General features: G+C 39.6%; 2 protein-coding genes across 8 annotated transcripts; one reads left to right on the forward strand and one right to left on the reverse strand.

Moving 5' to 3' along the window:
- The first annotated feature begins 235 nt into the window (after positions 1–235).
- nek6 (NIMA-related kinase 6) lies at positions 236–14,868 on the forward strand. Of its 7 annotated transcripts, XM_027016854.3 has the most exons (12): positions 238–472; positions 778–861; positions 2,514–2,594; positions 3,006–3,086; positions 3,387–3,527; positions 3,652–3,714; positions 5,474–5,584; positions 5,895–6,003; positions 6,210–6,317; positions 7,618–7,712; positions 13,889–14,002; positions 14,108–14,868. In XM_027016854.3, the coding sequence occupies exons 4-12, from the start codon at positions 3,021–3,023 to the stop codon at positions 14,216–14,218; spliced, it is 918 nt and encodes a 305-aa protein (XP_026872655.1). In that variant the 5' UTR covers positions 238–472; positions 778–861; positions 2,514–2,594; positions 3,006–3,020; the 3' UTR covers positions 14,219–14,868. The 7 variants fall into 7 exon arrangements, with proteins under 7 accessions (XP_081560117.1, XP_026872658.1, XP_026872657.1 ...); XM_027016855.3 differs by lacking the exon at positions 2,514–2,594; XM_027016853.3 differs by lacking the exon at positions 778–861.
- Positions 14,869–15,262: 394 nt separating this feature from the next.
- Positions 15,263–20,809, reverse strand: psmb7 (proteasome 20S subunit beta 7). Its single transcript, XM_027016858.3, has 8 exons — positions 20,706–20,809; positions 19,066–19,159; positions 18,264–18,361; positions 18,032–18,172; positions 16,840–16,955; positions 16,545–16,603; positions 16,009–16,160; positions 15,263–15,472 (listed from the first exon to the last, which is right to left on the reverse strand). The coding sequence occupies exons 1-8, from the start codon at positions 20,765–20,767 to the stop codon at positions 15,361–15,363; spliced, it is 834 nt and encodes a 277-aa protein (XP_026872659.1). The 5' UTR covers positions 20,768–20,809; the 3' UTR covers positions 15,263–15,360.
- Between the last annotated feature and the right edge of the window lie 251 nt (positions 20,810–21,060).

Genomic DNA, 21,060 nt, shown 5'->3' on the forward strand with positions numbered 1-21,060 from the left:
TTTCTTAACCAAGTTTTTTTTTTTTTTCTTTTTTCTATGCTGCTAGCGGTAGACTAACTAGTTCAGCATTTAAACATGAGTTGCATAGTCAGTCGAATGAACACTGAAAAAAAAATGCTCTAAACAAATCATGATGAACTGGTAGGAAACTGCAACGGTTCGGTGACATTTAAGCTAATGTTGGCCACAGCGTAATTCTTTGACACGCATGTGCACCTCCCCTGTTGATGCAGCTCTGTAAAGCACTTCCGAAGTTGAATTTCTCCGCCCAGAACGAGGAAAACCAGCGACAGTTCAGGAAATTTCCCTGAAGATGAGTTGCATGGCATGTGTATAAACCTGTAGGTATTAAAGAAATAGAGAAGAAGACGAGAAGCATGAGGCACGTAGAAATATAAAAAGAGCTTAGTAGTTATGTTTTCGTCTATTTCCAACGCGTTTGAGTATAAGTTATAGATCAACGCAGAATAAGGTAGGCTATGAAAAATGGCTCGCTTTATATGTAGCGTGTCTAGTAACTTGTTTGTACAATTCTACTTGACACGTTATTCACATTTGTTATCCACTTGCATCGCTCAGTGAACATAAGTACGAAACGTTGTATTAACTGTGGTACTATGTATGTAGTTTCTGTACATGCGCACAGTAGAGCATGAGTTAAACGGAGAACTCAGCGCCCTCCAGAGAAGGCTGCAGGATTAATGAGCAGGCCCTGTTACGTAGTGTCTTAGCTTCATAACTTCCCGCTCAACTTTAGGAAGTGTGCTTGATTTTCAGGTATAAGACGCACCATCAAGTTGCTACTAGTAACATCACTGGCTAAAACGTGTTTCCTCGCAGGTTAAACTGATGACCCTGACGGTACGATAAGGAACAGCTTTCTTTCCTTTTTTAATTTAATGTATTTTAAAAAAATTAAATTAATAAAAATGGAAACATTGTTTAGGCGCGCTTTTGTTGCAGGGTGCATTTTTATCCTGAGGTTTCAATTCTAAATGGAACTTCGCTAAATTAGTGGCATAATGTTTTGCCAAACTAAAAATGCAAAAAGTAAAGTAGAAATAAATCACATCAAGCTTGACGCTGATTTTTTCACGCAGTAAAATACCTAGAGCATTTTTACGTTTTGCTTCTTGAACTAATAAAAACAGACTGTTGACGATCAATTGGAATATATCTGCACATGTTTAAATTATCGTGAAAACAATGATCTCATCACCCAGTGTTTTTAAATGTTACAATAAGGAAGACTTAATATTATTATTTTATTTTCTAAAAAATAACCTAAAACATTTAGTGTTTAATTGTTAAAATCCTGCATAGTATAGCATAGTGAGAGGGTCTACTTGTATTGTTGGAAGTTGTGTTTAATGCCTGCAGTGTGAATCACTGCAGACCAGTGAACACATCCAAGAAAACCAGAAAAAGATAAGGCAGGGTTAGAAAGAGTTTACATTAACATTGTGCAAGGTTGCCTTGACTACCATTATTTATGGAACTATTTAATATTATCAAATCATGAACATAATTAGTATAATAAATAACCCATAAGTTACTAAAGTTAATAAAGTCATTAAAATCATCAGAATTTTAAAACTCAACACCAATTTCTTCTTGTCATCATCTGCCACCTCCAAATGTTTAACTTAGTCTGTCTATGTGCAGCAATGAAACAAAAAAATTTAATAAACATGTTCATTAGTTTGTTACTGTTACTTATGGCTTTTCATGCTGAATTTCATTGTTCAGTGTTACCTAATAAATAGTAAATAGTGTTAGTGTAGGGAACCTTTAGAACAGACTGAATGATGAACATTCAGTTGTCTTTCCCTTACATACACTATGTGTGCAATCAGATAGATGTTTGTAATTGTGTGTGTAGGTCAGGAGGCTTATTTAAACTAATCAGGGATTGTGTTTAAATATGTCAAATCATGTCCGATGTCTTACACAGATAAATATTAATGTATAGCACTGCTTACAACAACACTGAAATCTGTAAAAGTTTTCTCATTCAAAGCATCAAATGCATTAATATATTATGGGCATTTATTTGATATAAATTTGACCCTTAAAACCTCTATCTGATTCTTGATCTGCATATTTGGCCATAGTAAAAATCTCACACATCACAGAAGATTTTGAAAATGCAGTGAGAGCTCCATCAGATAAATAAACAGCATATCATAAACTTTGACCTAGCATATAGTGTGTGCGTGGTGGGCACATATTTGGGTTTGTTTCTTTCTTAAAACCTTGCAGGTGAAGTGTGTGTGTGTGTGTGTGTGTGTGAGAGAGAGACAGAGCGAGAGAGAGATGCAATCTGAAACCTTTCTGTGGAATACCAAATAAAGAGTGAAACTGCACTGTGTGATACTACTCACACACACAGAGAAGATGACTCATATCTGAACTACCCAGAATACACACAGTGTACAACACTTTAATGCTGTGCTCATTTCCTTGTGCTTAATATATTTTTCCTAGAACTGTGTGTGTGTTCTTGCTTGCAGACTTTGATACCAGAGGGTAATTCTTGGTGTGATAAATTTTCCATCAGCTCAGAGGAGAATGACTGAGTCAATAATGGAAGGGTAAAAAAAGAAAGAAAATTAATAATGTGCAGTTGTGGCATCTGATTGTGGAAATGTGCCATGAATACACATTCCAGAAGACCAAATAACAAAGTTGTTTTTTTACATTGTTAGTAAAGGATTTATTCACACAGCATGATTGTGAAAGTGATGATTTCATGTATTTCTAAATTGCAGTGATATTATTTAGCCTTGTCAAATGTCATGCAAGAATGTGTTTCTGTGTGTTTAATGTTTGTTGAACTGATTTACGGCTGGGTTCACATTTGAGATTTTTTTAAATTGAGAACATACAGAAATGAAATCATGATAATGTGCATGTATTTTGATTTACATTCAGTAATAAGCTATTTCTAGACAGTGAGTATATTGTCATCGACTCCCATCTGCATGTGTTTGTGTGTGTTTCAGGTTTGACATGTCATAATGGAGGGGCAGCTCAGTCAACAGGATCAAAATAAAAACCACACACTGCCAGGGTACGAGATCCAGGTCAGACCACATACACACCTCCTGACTTACCCACACATCCATCCACATTTTATCCTTAAATATCTGTTCAAATTGCTTAAATTCATTGTTTTTTCCCTTTTCTCTTTTACAGAAGAGTTTAATTTACATTTATATTTCTGGCAATTAGTAGACACACTTATTTAGAGTTCCTTACACAAGGACATAACCTTTCAGTCTGACTAATGACAGCACTCTCAGGTTTTTGTAGGCTAATACTATGTTTTGGTAGTGGTTGTACTACAATATCAAATTATTAATCACATGCCACCCTATATTTAGTGGCAGGGCTATGAACCAGGTTACAGCAGTGCACAGTCAAATTTCCTCATTGAGAAGAAGATTGGTCGCGGTCAGTTCAGTGAGGTCTATAAGGCGACCTATCTACTAGAGAACCAACAGGTGGCGCTAAAGAAAGTACAGGTATCTTTACCACATGCACATACTAACACTGAGACTTTAGTTGTTCATGGGGAATAGCACTCTCACAGGAGTGGTATCAGATGATGGGTACTGTGTGCTAACATTATTTTTGTTTTGCTCATAGATTTTTGAGATGATGGATGCTAAAGCTCGCCAGGATTGCATGAAGGAGATTGACTTGCTCAAGGTTAGTGCTAATTTAAAAATTTGTGGCAGAAAGACAAAAAGGGGAAGAATGTGATTGTGAGTGTGAATGTTTGGCCAGCAAAAGAAAAGCTGTTACCTCACATTGAACAAAACCAAAAAGTTCAAAACCAGAAAGTAAATCAGTGAGCCAGTTAGAAAAGTTATTCTTGATTAGGGATGGAACAGTACAAACATGTTCTAATACCAGTGACCAAAGTTTATTGTAGTGTTTTAAAAAATATACTGTAACTGTTGAAAAGGCACTAATAACATTGTCATGATTTCCCTAAAGTTATTATATTGATAGTTCTTTTGCTTAACCATATGCATTTCCCTTTGATTAGGACTGCCTGGTTAAACATAGGCCTTTATCTTACCAAACTAATTTACATTTGAAACATGAGAATGCTGTGATTTATAAAAACATCCATACAATACTAACCTTCAGTATCAGATGCTAGTTACAATACCTGCAGCTATGGGCATAACTTTGCTTTGAAAAGTGCTGGGGACAAGTATGCGGGTGTTGCATTCAGTTCAGCAGCCCCTCAAATTCGAGTTCCCCTTAAGAAATCAAGTCCTCGGGCATGCACATTCACTGAAAAGAAATAAAATCTGGGAAGAACGTTTAAGGCCACGTTGTCAAACATATCTTTGGTGAACAATGAGAATTTTCAGCACTATTGTTTAAATTATACATGTAGAGCAATTGTTTTCCAGGTTTTCCTTTTCCGTGCCTTGGTTTCATTTTCTCCGCCCCCTCGTCTATTCTTCCACGCCTGTCATTACTTTTACCAGTCTGGTTTAGAGTTTATTAGTTCATATATTTAAACCCTGTCTGGGTAACTGTATCTGTGCTGTTCACTGTATGTAAGTAGGTTCATTGTTTATGCAAATCTAACCGCTGTATGTATTCCATGTATTTAAAGTCGTGTTTATTTGGCCTAGCCTTTGTGTTTCTTAGCCTTCAAGTTTATTCTAGCCTCTGTTATAGCATGCTTCCCCTTTGCTTTCTTGTGTCTCTGCTTTGTTTATCATGTATCCCCGTAATCTCCGTGTTGGTAAATTGACCCTGGACTACTCTGACGAGTACGACTTTGGATTTGCCCTTAATAAATCTCGCTCTGCCCCGCACATGCATCTGCCTCTTTACCGCTCACCATTACAGGGGCATGCTTTTTAAATTAAATTTTTTTTTATTTTTTATTTTTTTGCAGATTCAATATCATGTTGCAGTCTTCTGTGATATCTTTATTTTTAATTGATATATTGTGTTGGTGATTAATTCATAATTAACAAATGAAATATGGCCACACTGCCCTGTTTCATTCTGCATTTTTACTCTTGTCACAGCTCCAAACATACATGTGCACACACAGAACTATCTGTACGCTTGACCAATGTACATTTGTCTAATCCTGCTAAAAACTCATTTGCTCTTAGCCCAGTCTTCCTCACATTTGCAAGCATGTTGCCTTGCGCACATCTGATGAAGCGCTCCCTCAGTGCAACATGCTGGGAAACATTGTTGCTTGCAAGTATATTTAAATACTGAAACAGTATCTGTGTCATTGGGTATGTCATTAAAATCAGTAACAGTCTCATCTCTGCTTCTTATGATAGTCCTGTATATACCTTATTCCACTTCTTACAAACCACTAAAGACTTTTTAGATATAAAGAAGGTGCACAGCATTTTGACCCTGTCTTATCTGCTATATCTTTGTGTACATTTGACATTGTTCCTCTTCTTCTCTGCAGCAGCTGAACCATCCTAATGTTATAAAGTACATTGACTCCTTCATTGATGACAATGAGCTGAATATTGTGCTGGAGTTAGCTGATGCTGGAGACCTCTCCCATATGATAAAGGTCAGACACAACAGCAGGCTGTGTGTGTGTGTGTGTGTAAGAGAGAGATATAGGGAGAGTAGGATTCTGCACCACACATACACGAATAACTACAGTAATGCTCTGCTGCTACAAAAGAAAAAGAAATAGAGCATAACAAAATTGATGTGATTTTCCTCTGTTTCCCCCCCCCCCCATCCATGTTTCAGCATAGTGAAGTATTATTTCAGCAACGGTAGACAGCATATATAAACAATTAATTTTTTAAATGTAGAACCAATCTTCAGTTTTTATTTCATTGTAAAATGTTGTTTTGTGTATATTCTTGTAGTACTTTAAGAAGAAACGGAGGTTGATTCCTGAAAGAACAATATGGAAGTATTTTGTGCAGCTGTGTAGTGCTGTGGAACACATGCACTCCCGCAGAGTCATGCACAGAGGTAAAAACCCATGCATGCATACATCACTGTTTAGCAAAGTATAGATGCAGACTCAAACATTACCATATATGTGTGGTATTACAGTGACACACCAACAAATTAACCCTAGTTTAAATCCTTAAAAGGGGATCTTTTTTCTTTTTCTGAAACTCAGGCTTATTAGTCATACCTATCCATTAAATAATCTTTCTGTGTGTGTCTCTCAGATATAAAGCCAGCTAATGTATTCATCACAGCTACTGGAATGGTGAAACTGGGAGATCTAGGTTTGGGACGGTTTTTTAGCTCCAAAACCACAGTCGCACACTCACTAGGTAAATATGCAGATAAATATTCATACTCACACATACACGATGCACAGTTTTGAAAGCAAGGTTTTACAAGGCAGGGAGTCTATTTCCAGTTTAGGTGTGTCAGATCCCTATAAGAAAGCATATTTTTTATGTTGAAAATAAAAGTACTTAACATTATTGAAACTATGGCAGAAGTGATGGAATTTCATTTGTGTAAGATTTAATGTGCAGTTAAGAGGCCTGTTCACTGTAAAGAAACAATAACTGGGCATGGTTTTTCAGGGAAAACGTGAACATTAAATTAAACATTAAATTAAAAAAGCACATAATTAATAACATTTTAAAATAATTCAGTGAAAATGTGAACCCTAGAAGGATGCAGTATGCAATAGGAACTTTATATTATTTCTGAACAGAGTCAAAGTAAAATACTTAAAGTACTCATCATTTTAGCCAACACAGTGACTCTTGTGAAATAGCTGGCTAAAGTAGTTAAGTGCTGCTGGCTGTAGTATAATCCAAACTGTTGCCATCTTTCCCAGCCATATTGGACAGCCAGGTTTTCAGAACCTCACTGCTATGCAAAATGTCTGTGATTATCTGCTAATTATTAAGCCCTACGTGAGTTGGAAACTTGAAACTGTGGAGAGCAATAAGACTGGTGTTGGGAAAAACCCAAGTTCTGAACTTCTATTGAGAGAATCCCTATAAGTATCAGTATCTTAGACAGCTCTGTTACAGTGGGTTACAAATCCACGTATTCCTAGTTGTAACAGTGACGAGGAGGGTGCAAGAGGCATGTACAGTTTGAGTTTTTATTCTCCGTTCAAGCAACTGAGCAAAGCAGCAAGTGACAAGGGAACAAGGAAACAAACAAAACAGTTTTCCTTCATAGGGCCAAAGAAGTGATGAGTCAGGAAGCATAGTAACTGCAGTGATTCTTGTTGCGAGTGGCAGCAGTGACTCTAGTGCTTGTATAAGGGATAATTGTGCTGAACTAGAGTAGTAGAGAACCTGTGGTCTTAAATAGAGGGCAGAACAAACTAGGCACAGGTATACAGGATTAGTAAGCGGGTGATTAGGAGCAGGGCAGGAGCTGTGTGTGAGAGAGTTTGAGAGAGCGAGCATGTCCCTCCTTCTGGGTGCCGCACATACCATAACACCAATTTTAGAAAATCAATATCTAATCACACTTTTAAAGAATATAGTATAACCAATTTTCACTATGTATATTGATTAGTAAATTTTGCCATTCACTTTTTCATCTCACTGGGTTTCACAGTTGTGAAACCTTGCTGAAACTGCACTCTTTTTTATTCAGTCGGAACCCCCTATTACATGTCTCCTGAGAGGATCCATGAGAATGGCTACAACTTTAAATCAGACATCTGGTCTCTGGGCTGCCTGCTGTATGAGGTACAGTTATAGTCTAGACCCATGTCCCAGTGTTAACTGTGCTATGAATTTTCAGTTTTTTTTATATTTCAGGCCTATTCAAAGCAAGTATGATTTTTTCAGAGGAAAATATTGGACATGATTTTTAATATCATGGGAACTTCACCGTTATGACCCAATCTAGGCTCTGGACTGTAACAGGAAAAGGAGGGGTGGGGGGGAAGGATATAAAAAGAAAAGGAGATATTTATTTTGTAGACGGGGTGTGCTTCAGGAGATGACAGTGCCAAAATAATAAACATACAGTCCTAGAACAAAAACAGAGCCAATAACTTGCCTAACGGAGAAAATAACAGACATAAATGAACAATAACCTGCCCTAACTCCCTGAACCAAAACATAAGACAAAAAGAAAGCTCAAACTAAACAGCGTCACCTTCCTACTAACTATGACCAAACATCTAATGACAGAATAATTAAATAAGTATAACACACTACACAATTTACATCGGCAACCAATTTCCATACAGGGCATAAGTGATGATCACAAATGGGGTTACAAAGCCAAGGTCAGAATACCGAAGGTCTAGTGCAAAAGCACAGGCTATAAAACCAAACACTAACTCTTGCATACTCACAACCACAAAAACATATACCCACAAAGGCAGTCAATTCAAAGTAGTATTAGTAGCAAAAACTAAGAGGCAATTCCATTCTCCCTGTAAGGTGGGCTCAAAGCCAGTTCAGCTAGGTAATGACACCAACAGCCTACTGGGTGAGCAATCACACGCCAACAACGGGGGGCCCGTGTGCAGAACAGTTAGATCTTGGCTCTGGTAAAACAAAAGGAAAAAACTAAAAACCACGCCGAGCGTGAACAAAGGGAAGAAATGGCAACCCCGATGCACTGGGGAAAACCAAACAAAAACTTCCCAAACAAAACCAGAAAATGGGGAGGAACTTGAATGGCTAAGGGAAGCCTCGGAAGAGAGACAGACTCGAGAGGGAAACCTGGAGAGGGGAGGGGATGTGTAAAAACATGAGCACCCTCGCAAACAAGAAGTGAGGTGTAGCACAAGGGCTTACAGACCTCAATACCTGAAGTTACTGGCTAGGAGCTTGGCTCAGAACTTTTGCAAAGACCCAGCACTGTGTGACTGGGTCACTAGGCTTATAAAGGTCTAGCCCTGCTGTTGGATGTTAAGCCTGATTAGTGGTGTGCCTGACTCGAGGCCTCCCTCTGGTGGCCAGAGGGGGTCTCGGCCTTGCACCAACCCTTACAGGACCCCCCCTGGAAGGGGCGGCTCCTGACGTCACAAGCCGCACGATCCTGCCGAAAAGCCAGAATGAGGTCACAGTCCAGGATGTGACGGGAGGGGACCCAGGACTGCTCCTCAGGCCTGTATCCCTCCCAGTCCACCAAATACTGGCCCCTCAGAGGGGCCCACCGAGCACATGGGCCTAAGCCGAGACATGTGGAAAGTGGGGTGAACCCTCAACGACAGGGGAAGGGCAAGGCGATAAGAGATAGGGTTAATGCGGTGAAAGACCTTGAACGGCCCAATGTACCGACGAGCAGGTTTATGGGGATTCCCATGCAAAGGCAGGTCCTTGGCTGATAGCCAGACCCGCTGCCCAGGCCGATAAGTCTGCGCTGGTTGCCATCTCTTATCGGTGTAATGTTTCTGAGCAGCATCGGCAGACAAAAGCGCCCTGCTTGCCTTTCGCCAGGTGAAGCGGCAGCGCCTGACCGTCTGCTCAGCAGACCGAACACCCACGTCGGCCTCTTGGTCAGGAAACATGGGTGGAGCATACCTGTACTGGCACTCGAATGGTGTATGCCTAAGGAGGCGTGCCACAGGGTATTGTGGGCAAACTCCACCCATAATAGGTGCTCTGACCAAGAGGATGGACAGGAAGAGGCCAGACAGCAGAGGGTGTGCTCCAAGTCCTGATTAACCCTTTCGGTCTGGCCATTGAATTGGGGGTGGAAGCCGGAGGACAAGCTAGCTTCTGCCCCAACAACTGACAGAAGGCCCCCCAGAACTGGCTGGTGAATTGAGGCCCACAGTCTGACACAATGCTGCTAGGCATCCCATGCAGACAGACCACCTGAGTAAGCAATAACTTAGCTATCTCCTTTGCAGATGGCAGTTTAGGCAAATGGAAGCTTGGCATCAGGGAGTTGCAAAATAGGGGCCTTGGATCAGATGGCGTTTCAGTTCATCAAACGCCTGATGGGCTTCGGTGGACCAGCAGAACTGACCTGATTTCTTTCTGGTCAACACGATCAGTGGGGCTGCAACTGTGCTAAAGTTCTTAACGAACCTGTGATAAAAATGTGTGAAGCCCAGGAAGCGTTGGACCAGACGCACCGAGGTGGGTCTAGGCCAGTTCTCTACAGCCTGCACCTTGGCGGGGTCCATGCACAGTTTATTGTGGGAGACGACAAATCCCAAAAAGGAAATTGTACGGGCATGGAACACTGATTCTCCAGCTTGACAAAGAGGTGGTTCTCAAGCAGAAGCTGGGGGACCCACCTAACATGGGTGACGTGTTCGTCTACTGTTTGGCTGTATATTAGGATGTCGTTCAAGTAGACGAACATGTATCTGTCAAGGGCCTCCCTTAGGACCTCATTGATGTACCGCTGGAAGACGGCAGGTGCGTTCATCAACCCAAATGGCATAACCAGGTATTCGTAGTGTCCAGAGGGGGTGATGAATGCCATCTTTCATTTGTCTCCCTCTTGGATTCTCACTAGGTTGTAGGCGCTGCACAGGTCCAATTTGGTAAAAACGGAGGCCTGCTGCAGCACCTCAAATGCTGAGGTCATGAGGGATAACGGTCCTTGACAGTCACCTTGTTAAGGCCCCGGGGTCTGACATGTCAAACCAGATGACAGCAAGGTTTAGCCGGCTCAGCCAGTCTACCTGAGGATTATGTCGCTGAAGCCAGGGGTACCCCAAAATCAATTGCAAGTCGGAAACATGGATAATGAACAGTACAGTGTGTTTGGTGCGTGCTCCGAGTCACAACATGGCTGGATGGGTCTGATGACTAACAACCCCTCGCTCAAAGGACCGGCCATCAATGGCAGCAATGGGGTTCATCCAGTGGGACCAGTGGCAGGGCTAACTTGTTGGCCAACTCAGCGTCGAGAAAGTTGCCCGCTGCCCCAGAGTCCACAAATGCCTGGAGATGTGTTTCAGACGTTCCCCAAGCCATTGTGGTGCTGAGGAACAACCTCTGAGCTCAGGGAGGACTGGTTGAGTTCGTTAGACTCCCTCGCAAGCTGGGCGGAGATGACCCGAGCTTCCACGGCGCGTTCACTTCGGGAAAGGCGGGTTCAAGCTGCATTGGCTGGGATCCAGACTCCCCCTGCTTGTCATACACATGAATGGGGCTAAGGTTGCACAGAGCTCCGCGAGAGCCTTGATTCCCCATGTTCTGCGCCTCTGCCGCACACACACATGACCAGATCGATCAGGTCGTCGAGAGTCTCATGGTGGACCAGTTCATCTTTAAGCTCCTCGCCCTGGTGGAAAGCGGCCATCAGCACTGGGGTTCCCTCCACTCTCGACCACCACAGTCGCATAATCACATAATCAGCCACTTGGACATATATTCCCTCCTGTTTCGATGGTCGAAAGTCCGCTTAAGGGCAGCAGCGAATTCTGCAGCTTCCAGACCAGGGTGGCCCATGCCAAAGCCCACCCAGTTAGAAGATGTATACCACCTTTGCTCGCTCAAAAGCCAGTGAGAATGGAAGGAGGACCTCCTACCACCTCCTGCCTCACCAGCATAGCTGCTCAGGGGCAGGGAGCAAAGGTTCTGAACACAAGGTGGGCAGGATTTGGGCTGGCTCTGCTGATACCCCAGCCGCCTCCTGACCAGGGGCAGCCAGAGGCACCGGTGTTCGTGTCAGGTCTGTCAGGGCCTGCAACTGAGAGAGGATCTGTTGCAGGGCTTGTCCATGTCAACCAAAAGTCACCCCCTGATCAGTCAGAGCCACCTTTACCTGTTCCAGATCTAACTGTTGAGCTGGGTCCATGGCTGGGTCTTTCTGTAAGGTGGGCTCAAACCCAGGTCAGCTAGGTGAGTGATGACACCAACAACTGACTGGGTGAGCAACCACACTATAACAATAGTGGGCTCATGCGCAGAACAGTTAGAGCTTGGATCTGGTAAAACAAAAGGAAAAAACTAAAAACCACGCCGACCGTGAACAAAGGGAAGAAATGGCAACCCCGATGCACTGGGGAAAACCAAACTAAAATTTCCCAAACAAAACCAGAAAACAGGGAGGAATTTGAATGGCTAAGGGATGCCTCAGGAGAGAGACAGACTCGAGAGGGAAAACTGGAGAGGAGACATGTAAAAACACGAGCAACCATGCAGACAAGAAGTGAGTTGTAGCACAAGGGCTCACAGACCTTAATACCTGAAGTTGCCAGCTAGGAGCTTGGCTCAGAACTTTGGCAAAGACCCAGCACTGAATGACTGGGTCACTGGGCTTATATAAAGTCTAGCCCAGCTGTTGGGTGTTAAGCCTGATTAGTGGTGTGCCTGACTCGAGGCCTCCCTCTGGTGGCCAGAGGGGGCCTTGGCCTTACACCAACCCCTTACACTTCTCACTCGGATTGGATGTGTATAGTAGTGTGAGGTAGGACAATCAATTGGAACAAAGGGCACTGCAATCACAGAGGACCGTTAGCACCTGGCGTGGCGCACGGATGGAGACATGGATCACCACGAAACACCACCTGAAACAGAGGACGTACAAACAAAACCACCCACCTGGGGTCGTAACATTCACATCGTCTGATGCTTTTTTGTTGCAGAGATTTCAGCTAATTTTTATTTAAACAAAATAACCATTAAATTAAAAAGAATATATATAAAGACACAAACATTCTATTAAGCAAGGCTAATAGTTCACGGTTATTAGTGAGCTTGAAGAGACCAATATGTACTCAAACAAAAGCAGCTATCAACAGCAACTATGTTGTATAAAAGCACTCTATCATTTTCCCTGGCTTTCTGTGATTTTGCAAGCATTGGATACATTACAAGGTTGCTTTTCAAGATGATTTGTTCTGATACTGCGATGACCATTGGATTAACCATTTGGATTGTAACTTGCAAATGTGCTTAAAACAGTTAAAGGATTTATGCAGTATTGCAGTCTGTCAGTGTTGGACACTGAGGAAGATGGTATTAATATTCATATACTCATTTTCATAACGCTTTGTTTTTTGTCTATAATTTGTTTGTCTGTAGTTTTTAGTCATGTTTTTCCTTTTTTTGAGGACTACAAAGCACTTTGATTCTTGATCTCATGTGAGCTGCACTTTTTAGGGAAAAAAAAGTAAAACTAATAAATAATTACTTCTTACTACTTTTTATTGGTAAAAATGACTTATTGCTCCTTTAAACACTAATTAGTGTTTCTAGTGCTATCATAACTATCCATAAAAAACCTTAACAAGACTGGCATAAATAAAAGATGTACTGGCAAAAATAAAAGATGGATATGACCAGTTAAAAATGAAAGCATGGTAGAGCAGAATGTAAGGTAAGTCTAAATATATATTAATAAAACTCAAAACATTGCATTTTTTTTCTTCACAAACCTGTAAGAGGAGTTTCTACAAGATCAAAAATATACATTTTCACTCATTAGCACCTATAATTTTGAGAGCATGTAAGTTTGTCTTGCTGATAAATAATGGAAGTTTTCACAACTCATTTCAGCAAGAATGATCAACATTTATTTGTTATTTGTAATACTTATACTTATGGTATTAGGGTGTTTGAGAATAGCTAACTGTTATGAAGTATTAAAGTTATGAAGGATGCTCATCCACACTAAGCCATCTAGAAATAGCTGGCAAGCAAAATTGACATCATTATTATGATCATAATTAAATAATTATCATTATTACGCAGAATGTATGCATGCATTAAGATAAAGTGGTTTTTGGATTTGTGTATTTGTGTACTTGTTTTGATCTTTGGAAATTAAAGAATTTAATGCAGGTTTTGTTTATAGGTTTTTATAGTTGTCTTTTTGAAGAAGCTACTGATTAAAAAAACAGTTGTCATGAAATAAAGACTTCAATGAGTACTTAACATACAGATTTTTGTACAATTAACAAAATGTACACTGTCCAATATGGGTTTGTATCTGTCAGATGGCGGCCCTGCAGAGTCCTTTCTATAGTGATGAGATGACCCTCCTCTCACTTTGCCAAAAGATCGAACAGTGTGACTATCCTCCACTACCACCAGATCATTGCTCCGAGAAGGTAATCACACACACACACACACACACACACACACACCACAAAAAATAAAATTCTTTAGAATATGTGATAAATGGATGCAATTTTGAATATATGTGTGTTTTGTAGTTGAGGAATCTGGTCAGCATGTGCATCAACCCAGACCCAGACCAGCGGCCTGATATCGTGTTTGTCCTTCAGTATGCAAAACAGATGCAAATATGGACAGCTAGCCCCTGAAATGTCCTTCTGATCACCCACACAAACCCTGTGCTGAAACATTTGGAGACAGGACAGTGACAATTATAGAATATGAACTAAACAAGGCTGAACTTAATTTTGCTGTAAGACTGTACTAAAATATACATTGCTTTACTTCGCAGACCACTTACCTAAATGCTTCTTCTAGAAGATTTCTATCTAAAAGTAGTTAATGCTTGCTGGAAATCATGAGTTCTCTGTTACCTGGTTGATGTGGGATCAGTATTCACAACCTGAACTCTTCATTTTTTTGGAGATTCAGCTCTGATTAGGGGCTGAAAGATCGTATGGGTGGAGTACGAGCAGAAGGGTTTGTTTTTTTAAGTATAGGAGTGAATAGCTAAATTTAGCTTAAATATAGTTTTAGGTTAAACAAATATTTAACCCAAAATGTAAAAAAATACTAACAATGTACTCTTGAAAATAATTTGTTAAAACAGTATTCTTTTATTATTTTTTCTCTACTGCAGCCTCCATCAGCAATATGGGGACTCCTCTCATAGTGTTATTGAAATCAACTTTAAAGCATTTCTGCCAGAATCATGTGCCATCTGCATGGCACACACTGATCATTCAAGCCTGCTCATTTGCAGTGGTAAATAAAAGTCATGTACTGTTTTACAAGAAAACACCTACCAACTTCATTACCTTAAATTTAAAATATTTTTACACCCAGTGGGATTTCAAGCTTTAGATTCATAGAGTATATCACTGAACACGTATTTCACCACACTCGAACAATGACTTTGTTGTGACATATAATTATATGTTGTGACATTAATTAATGTGCATTCAACAGGCAACTCAACCAGTGGTATGCAAGCAACATTGTGATCTCATCAGTTACGTCATTGTGAGATGTGGTGTGTGTATGCTAATACTCTGAGCCAAAGTTCTGACTGGCAAAGTATCTCTCACACAAACCCCATCAAAATTTGCTCAGTTCAGTGGAGGTCCCTTCAATATCACTAAATACATGATGCCACCATGCATGTCTAAAGTATTGGTAAGAACCACAGGAGCTACTCTTCACAACATATTTTATTGTAAACATTGGAAGAAAACTGATCTCCAGCCAGAACAGGGTCAGGGTGAAAGGTTAAAGGTCAGTGTTGATGTCTTCAGGAAGTGTCCATGGTCTGCACACTCTCCTCCACCACTTCCAGCTGAAGTGGGGTCACTGCCTTTGTCAGAACACCTGTGGTGCCATGCCCGTACTTATAGTCACCACTTCTGCAGGAAGACGATCCGGAATATAAAATTAGGGGTGTGAATCTGTGCGCGCGCACACGTTTTTGTGCATGTTTTCAGTACACTGTACTTTCCTACTAGTGAACATTTGACCAGAGGAACAGAAATCAGTTTTTAATCAGTCACATTCCTGCTGAATGTCAGAAGAGCCTATGTGCATATAATTACTTGCTTTGCTGTAAATGAGGGATGAGTGTGTAGAGAGGAACATTTGATTTGGAATTAATGTTAGAAAGGGTTAAGAGGAAAAAGCAGAAATCCCAAACTTTGTATTCAATATTAAACGACTACAAACAGATGTACTCTAATCACATACAAGTGTGTTCCTACTAACACACATGCATTTAGGCACACTACAAGGGCAGCACACTCTTGAAGAACAAGTAGTAAAGATTCAGTCAGCCTTAGTACACAAACGCAGAGTAAAACAACCCCCCATACCAACATTCAGCTGCTTCTGCAGCAGTGTATTTATAAACCGCTGACATGAATCCAAACCTCAGCTGGTCCTTGCTTACCGGACACCCTTCTGGTTGGCCTGGTCATGTGGTCTCAGATAGTCCACTCTGTCTTTGGTAATCACACACAGGTCGATGTTGCTGCCTGAGCCCAAGTCATTAAAGATGCCTGCTGCTATTGCATCACGCACCAGACGCTTTGCTTCTTCCTCCTAACAGACATAACACAGAACATCTGCATATTTTCAACCAAGCTAATGGCATTAAATGTACTTCTATCCAAGGTTTTTTTAAACATTTGTTTTATTGTACATTATGTGAAAAAATGTATTGCTGATGGTACACAACCTAGGTAATGATGGGGCACAACCCGTGGACGTTATATGATATATATGCCCATTAGTTTAAAGCAAAAGGAAAATTGGAATTTCCCAATAGTGTGTGATGCATAAACAGAGCTGATGAAAGCAACCTATTTAACCCTTTTTGCAACAATGTCACAAACTTAATTCAATAAATTTAGATCAGTAAACATGAAAGCATATTTAGCTTGTGAATAGACAAAAAGAAAGAGAGAGAATTAAAGTGTGACATACCTCCATGTTAGGTCTGTATCGATCTTCAAACACAGCCATAGCAGCCAGAGAGCCAGAGCCTGACAAAACCCAGTCAGAATTAAATCAAAGTAAAGTAATTTAAACATTAATCCTCAAATCTAAATGACCTAGGAGTCAGAGAAAGAGGAGGCACTCTGTGCCACTGCAGCCTTCTGTAGGGGAATTATAACAGAACTGCAGCCAAAGCTATTGGGAAATTTAAACATCACTTTTAAAAACAAGTGCAGATGAAAAACCTTCAAGCTTTGATGTGCTTGTGTAAAGAGAGACCCACCCATGGTAACATAAGGTAGTTTGTCTGTTGAGCCATGAGGGTAGATGCTATATAGGTGGGGGCCATTGCAATCAACCCCTCCCAATACCAGTGCGGCACCAATGTATCCTTGGTACCTACACACAGACACACACACACACACAATCAATAAATTCACACAAAAATGAAGAGAAAAATGGCAAGAGGTAAAAAAAAAAAAAAAAAAAAAGCTAGCAGGTAAAAAGTAATTAAATGGTGGTTTGCTAAACCCTGTTTATGATGTAGAAGCCTTCAACAATTTTTAAAAAGAATTTATCACTATTCAAAACCTGATTCTTATTCAATTTAAGACAAACCAACAGAAAAAGGGGAAAATAGTTTAAAATGAGCACAGCATAAATATACACTCTTTTACCCTGCAACACTAAACTAATTTGGGAGGACAATTACACTAATGACTCAGTTAGCTGAAATGGCCACTGTCACAGTGGTTCAGATTGCATTAACAGCATCCTCAAACCTAAACAAGGGTTAAAACTGAGAGTATCTCTAAGATTTTTTTTTTACATTCTATGGTGGATTTTCAGATGATGTGTTAGCATGTTGTTGGCCCAAACATGATCCATATTTCCTCCTGTTTTCAATCTCTTTCATCTTAAAAAGAGACTGAAAACAGAAGGAAATATGGAATATCCATTTCCTGCAAAAAGATGATCTCTATAGCAGTGCAGAAAGAACAACATGCTAAAACATCATCTGAAAATCAACCATATAGCATAAAAAAAAAATATCTCTCTCTCTCTTTGTTGAAGAGTCAAAACCAGGGGAAAACACTTCAGGACTCTTCAGGATGTTTGGCATTTCAACACTAGTCAAATCCCTGATCTGATTTCCACTAAGAATCTGTGGCAAGTGTTAAAACCGGTGTCTATAAGCACTGGCTAAGAGACTAAAGTTAGACTAATGAGAAGTTGTTATGTTTGTTAAGAGGAATGACAGAAATATTTTTCAGAATCAGGTGATTTTTATAGTTGCTGCTTCTAGTTTTTCTCTTGGAAATATGTAGTTTAAACACCATGTTCTAAACAAATTACAACAACAACTTTGCCTCATTTGGTACTTTCACAAACTTGGCCATTATAGACATGGGCTGGACACATTGATACTTCTGTATGTATACAGACACAGTGATAAGCGAAGGGATCCCAGCCACCTGAAGAGCATCTGTTTGAGCATGCGGTTGGCAGTGGCAACCCTCGGAAGGCGGTTGGTGGAGAGAGAATGCAGCTCCAAATTAGATGAAATCAGCTGAGTGGTCATCTCAGTGTCTGCTGCTGTACCAGCTCCACAACAGCTACACATACACAAACATTATTAGGCAATAATATTATTCTACTGATCAGTAATTATGGGTTAGGCAGGTATCTGTGTTTGTCAGTGCTCACTAGATGTTTGGAGAGATGTAGTGGATTTTAGAGCAGTTCTTATCCGCTACGACCATTCCTTCAGTTGCTCTCGTATCAGCTCCCAGGACTACTCCATCCTGTGTGGGAGGGTTTTAAATAAAATTAATTAATTAAATTAGAAATAATAATTCAAAACAGTAATATAATTCAAGTTTCAATTTTCTAAAAAGTATCAAATAAATAAGCAAATAAGTTAGTTTATATACAATATTTTTTCTGTGCCTCTTCTCATTGTATAAATAAATCCTTTCCATAAAAAATTGCACTGAAAAAGCACAAATGCTTCAATACATTACTTGAGTGCAATTTTTAAAAATATCTGTAGTTATTTAGTTAATTATTTATACTTGAGTATAAACTTGGGTAATTTAAATTGACTCAATGTATAATCTTACTATGTTACAGTACATTTTCTCTATGGCCATATTTGAACAAGATGTTCAAATTTGTGAATTGCAAAGGTGCTGTACATCCTACAAAGATTTGCTAATAAATGGTACATAAGCAATAGCTATTGCATGTGATATAAAGTCTCTTAGGAAGATCAACAGAGTCTCAGAGATCAGTAGAGCTATTTAACCAGTACACAAGAGCACATAATTTGTCACGTCCTCTGTACTGGAGTACACATTTTGCTTAGCTTTTGGCAAAAGTGTATCTTGACATACATGCCAATAAAACAATTCTAAAATATGGAGGAAACACCAATGCCTGGTTCCAGCTTTATTGGTAAGATCATCACATTGACTAGAGGACAAAGCCAAAATAGAGAGACTGTCACCTTATACACAATTCCACAGATAGTTGTGCCAGTTTTGCGACCCACAGGAAGGCCATATCCAAGTTTAGTGATGTTAGCTTCTAGCAGAGTATTCCTACAGTAAGACAAAGAAACAGCAAGTAATGTACAAAACCTGAAGCAGTACATTAAATAAAATCGTGTGAAGTTCAAATAAATAAGATCAACAAAAATTAAAACCAATATGCAATGTGTATTTTTTCAAAGCTTGTGCAATAGTGAGAATGGGCAGCACATTTCAGACACTTAAAAGGAAAATACCATTATACTGTGCCTTGATTTAATTTATATCTGGGTTTTACTTTATCCCTTTAAAGATTTACCCTTAGTTCTCCATCTTCGTACTTTACTTCTACAACACATGGTTCTCAAATTTAAATGATTGTGATTTTTTTGACAGTGAATGCTCACACACTATATACACAATTTTATATATATAAATAAAAAATGTTTTAATTCCAACATAACTAGCATATGAGCAATAAAATAAGGGTTTTTTCGGAGACACTAGAGCTGTACTTCTAGAACACCGACCATGGGAAAATATAGACTTTTTCCAACATCTGAAATGTTAACGTACACTGTTAAACTAAAGTTCAGTAGTATGATGTGGATGGTTGGCTCTTGGTCCATTGTGCTGTTTTATCTTCATATTCATATTTCCCCTTTTATTTTTAAATGATTGCTTGACATCTTGTCCCTTCTTAACGATGCAACACTGAATCCATCTATCTCTCCCCCCCACGCCCGTCTCCGTAAAAACGATAGCATATGAACAAGACAATAAGGGATATGTTCGAATAAAAAATTGCATTTGTTTAAAAATCTAATACAATTAATTCGTTACATTTTAAACAGTTAAAACAAATTTTAACGGTTAGGAAAATAGTTTAAATCAAAACATTTCCAACTCTTCGCAAACGGTGGTTTAACACAAGATTAAACACTCACAATGTATCCATCAAATTTAGCCTAGCCCTTTGTCTTATACGAATGTGTTTTCAAATGATAATTTTATACAAGTCAGACAAATACGTTAACTAATTGTCTGAAAAATGCCCAAAAACAAACTGAGTGCGCATAACAGGCGCTTTCATTGTATGTCTAGCCAATTAGCTAGTTAGCTAGCTATCTTGATAGCAGAAACGTCGGATATTTTATTACTATTTAAGATAATAATTTTATTTAACACGGCAGGTTGGGTTAGTTAGGGTTAGCTAGCCAACGCTAGCGTTAAACCCGCAACTCGGGGACCGGTGAATTTAGCGAGCCAGGATGGATATCTGCACATCGTCAAAATTCTAAACTAAGAATATTAGCTACATAGTTGACAATATAATTATAGCTTTATATACACACATGTGCTGTGGCAAATATATACTTTATATTCAAAGAACAATGTTCTTTATTTCTTACTAACCAGAATAAACATACATAACTGACCAGTTTCAATGAAATCTACTGAGTCATTCAGAGTCGTGTTGGCTAGCTAGCTAACGCCAGGAGTATGCGATAACCCATCTAGGGAACGTGAAAACAAACAATCTCAACAGAAAACACAAAGGAAAATATATCAGATCTTAAAATGCAACGTTAGTAGTAATTTACCCTTTTGCTCATACCTCTTACAATTTTCGAAACTGAAACCTCCGAATTGAGGCTGACACACGGACAGAGTCGCCATTTTTTGTATTCAGGAATGGCTGTTTCCGGGAAGTGCAGTCCACTAGATCGTCCAGTGTTACACCGAATAAGGCTCGAAAGTGGTTTATTTACTACTAGCTTTGAACACTTTTCTAAGGTGAGCTCGACCTAAAGTGCATTTATTTTGTATACATTATATGTTTGAGTAGAAATACTGATTTTTTTTTCAAACAGCTGAAGCATCAATAAAGAATGTATTTAACATTGTGTGTGTGCCGAGACTGTTTAATTATAGAAACTTAATGAAAAATGTATCTTGAGGTAAGGTATCTA

This window comes from Electrophorus electricus, chromosome 21, assembly GCF_041902795.1.
Source record: "Electrophorus electricus isolate QZ-2024a chromosome 21, ASM4190279v1, whole genome shotgun sequence".
Taxonomy (NCBI): Eukaryota; Metazoa; Chordata; class Actinopteri; order Gymnotiformes; family Gymnotidae; genus Electrophorus; species Electrophorus electricus.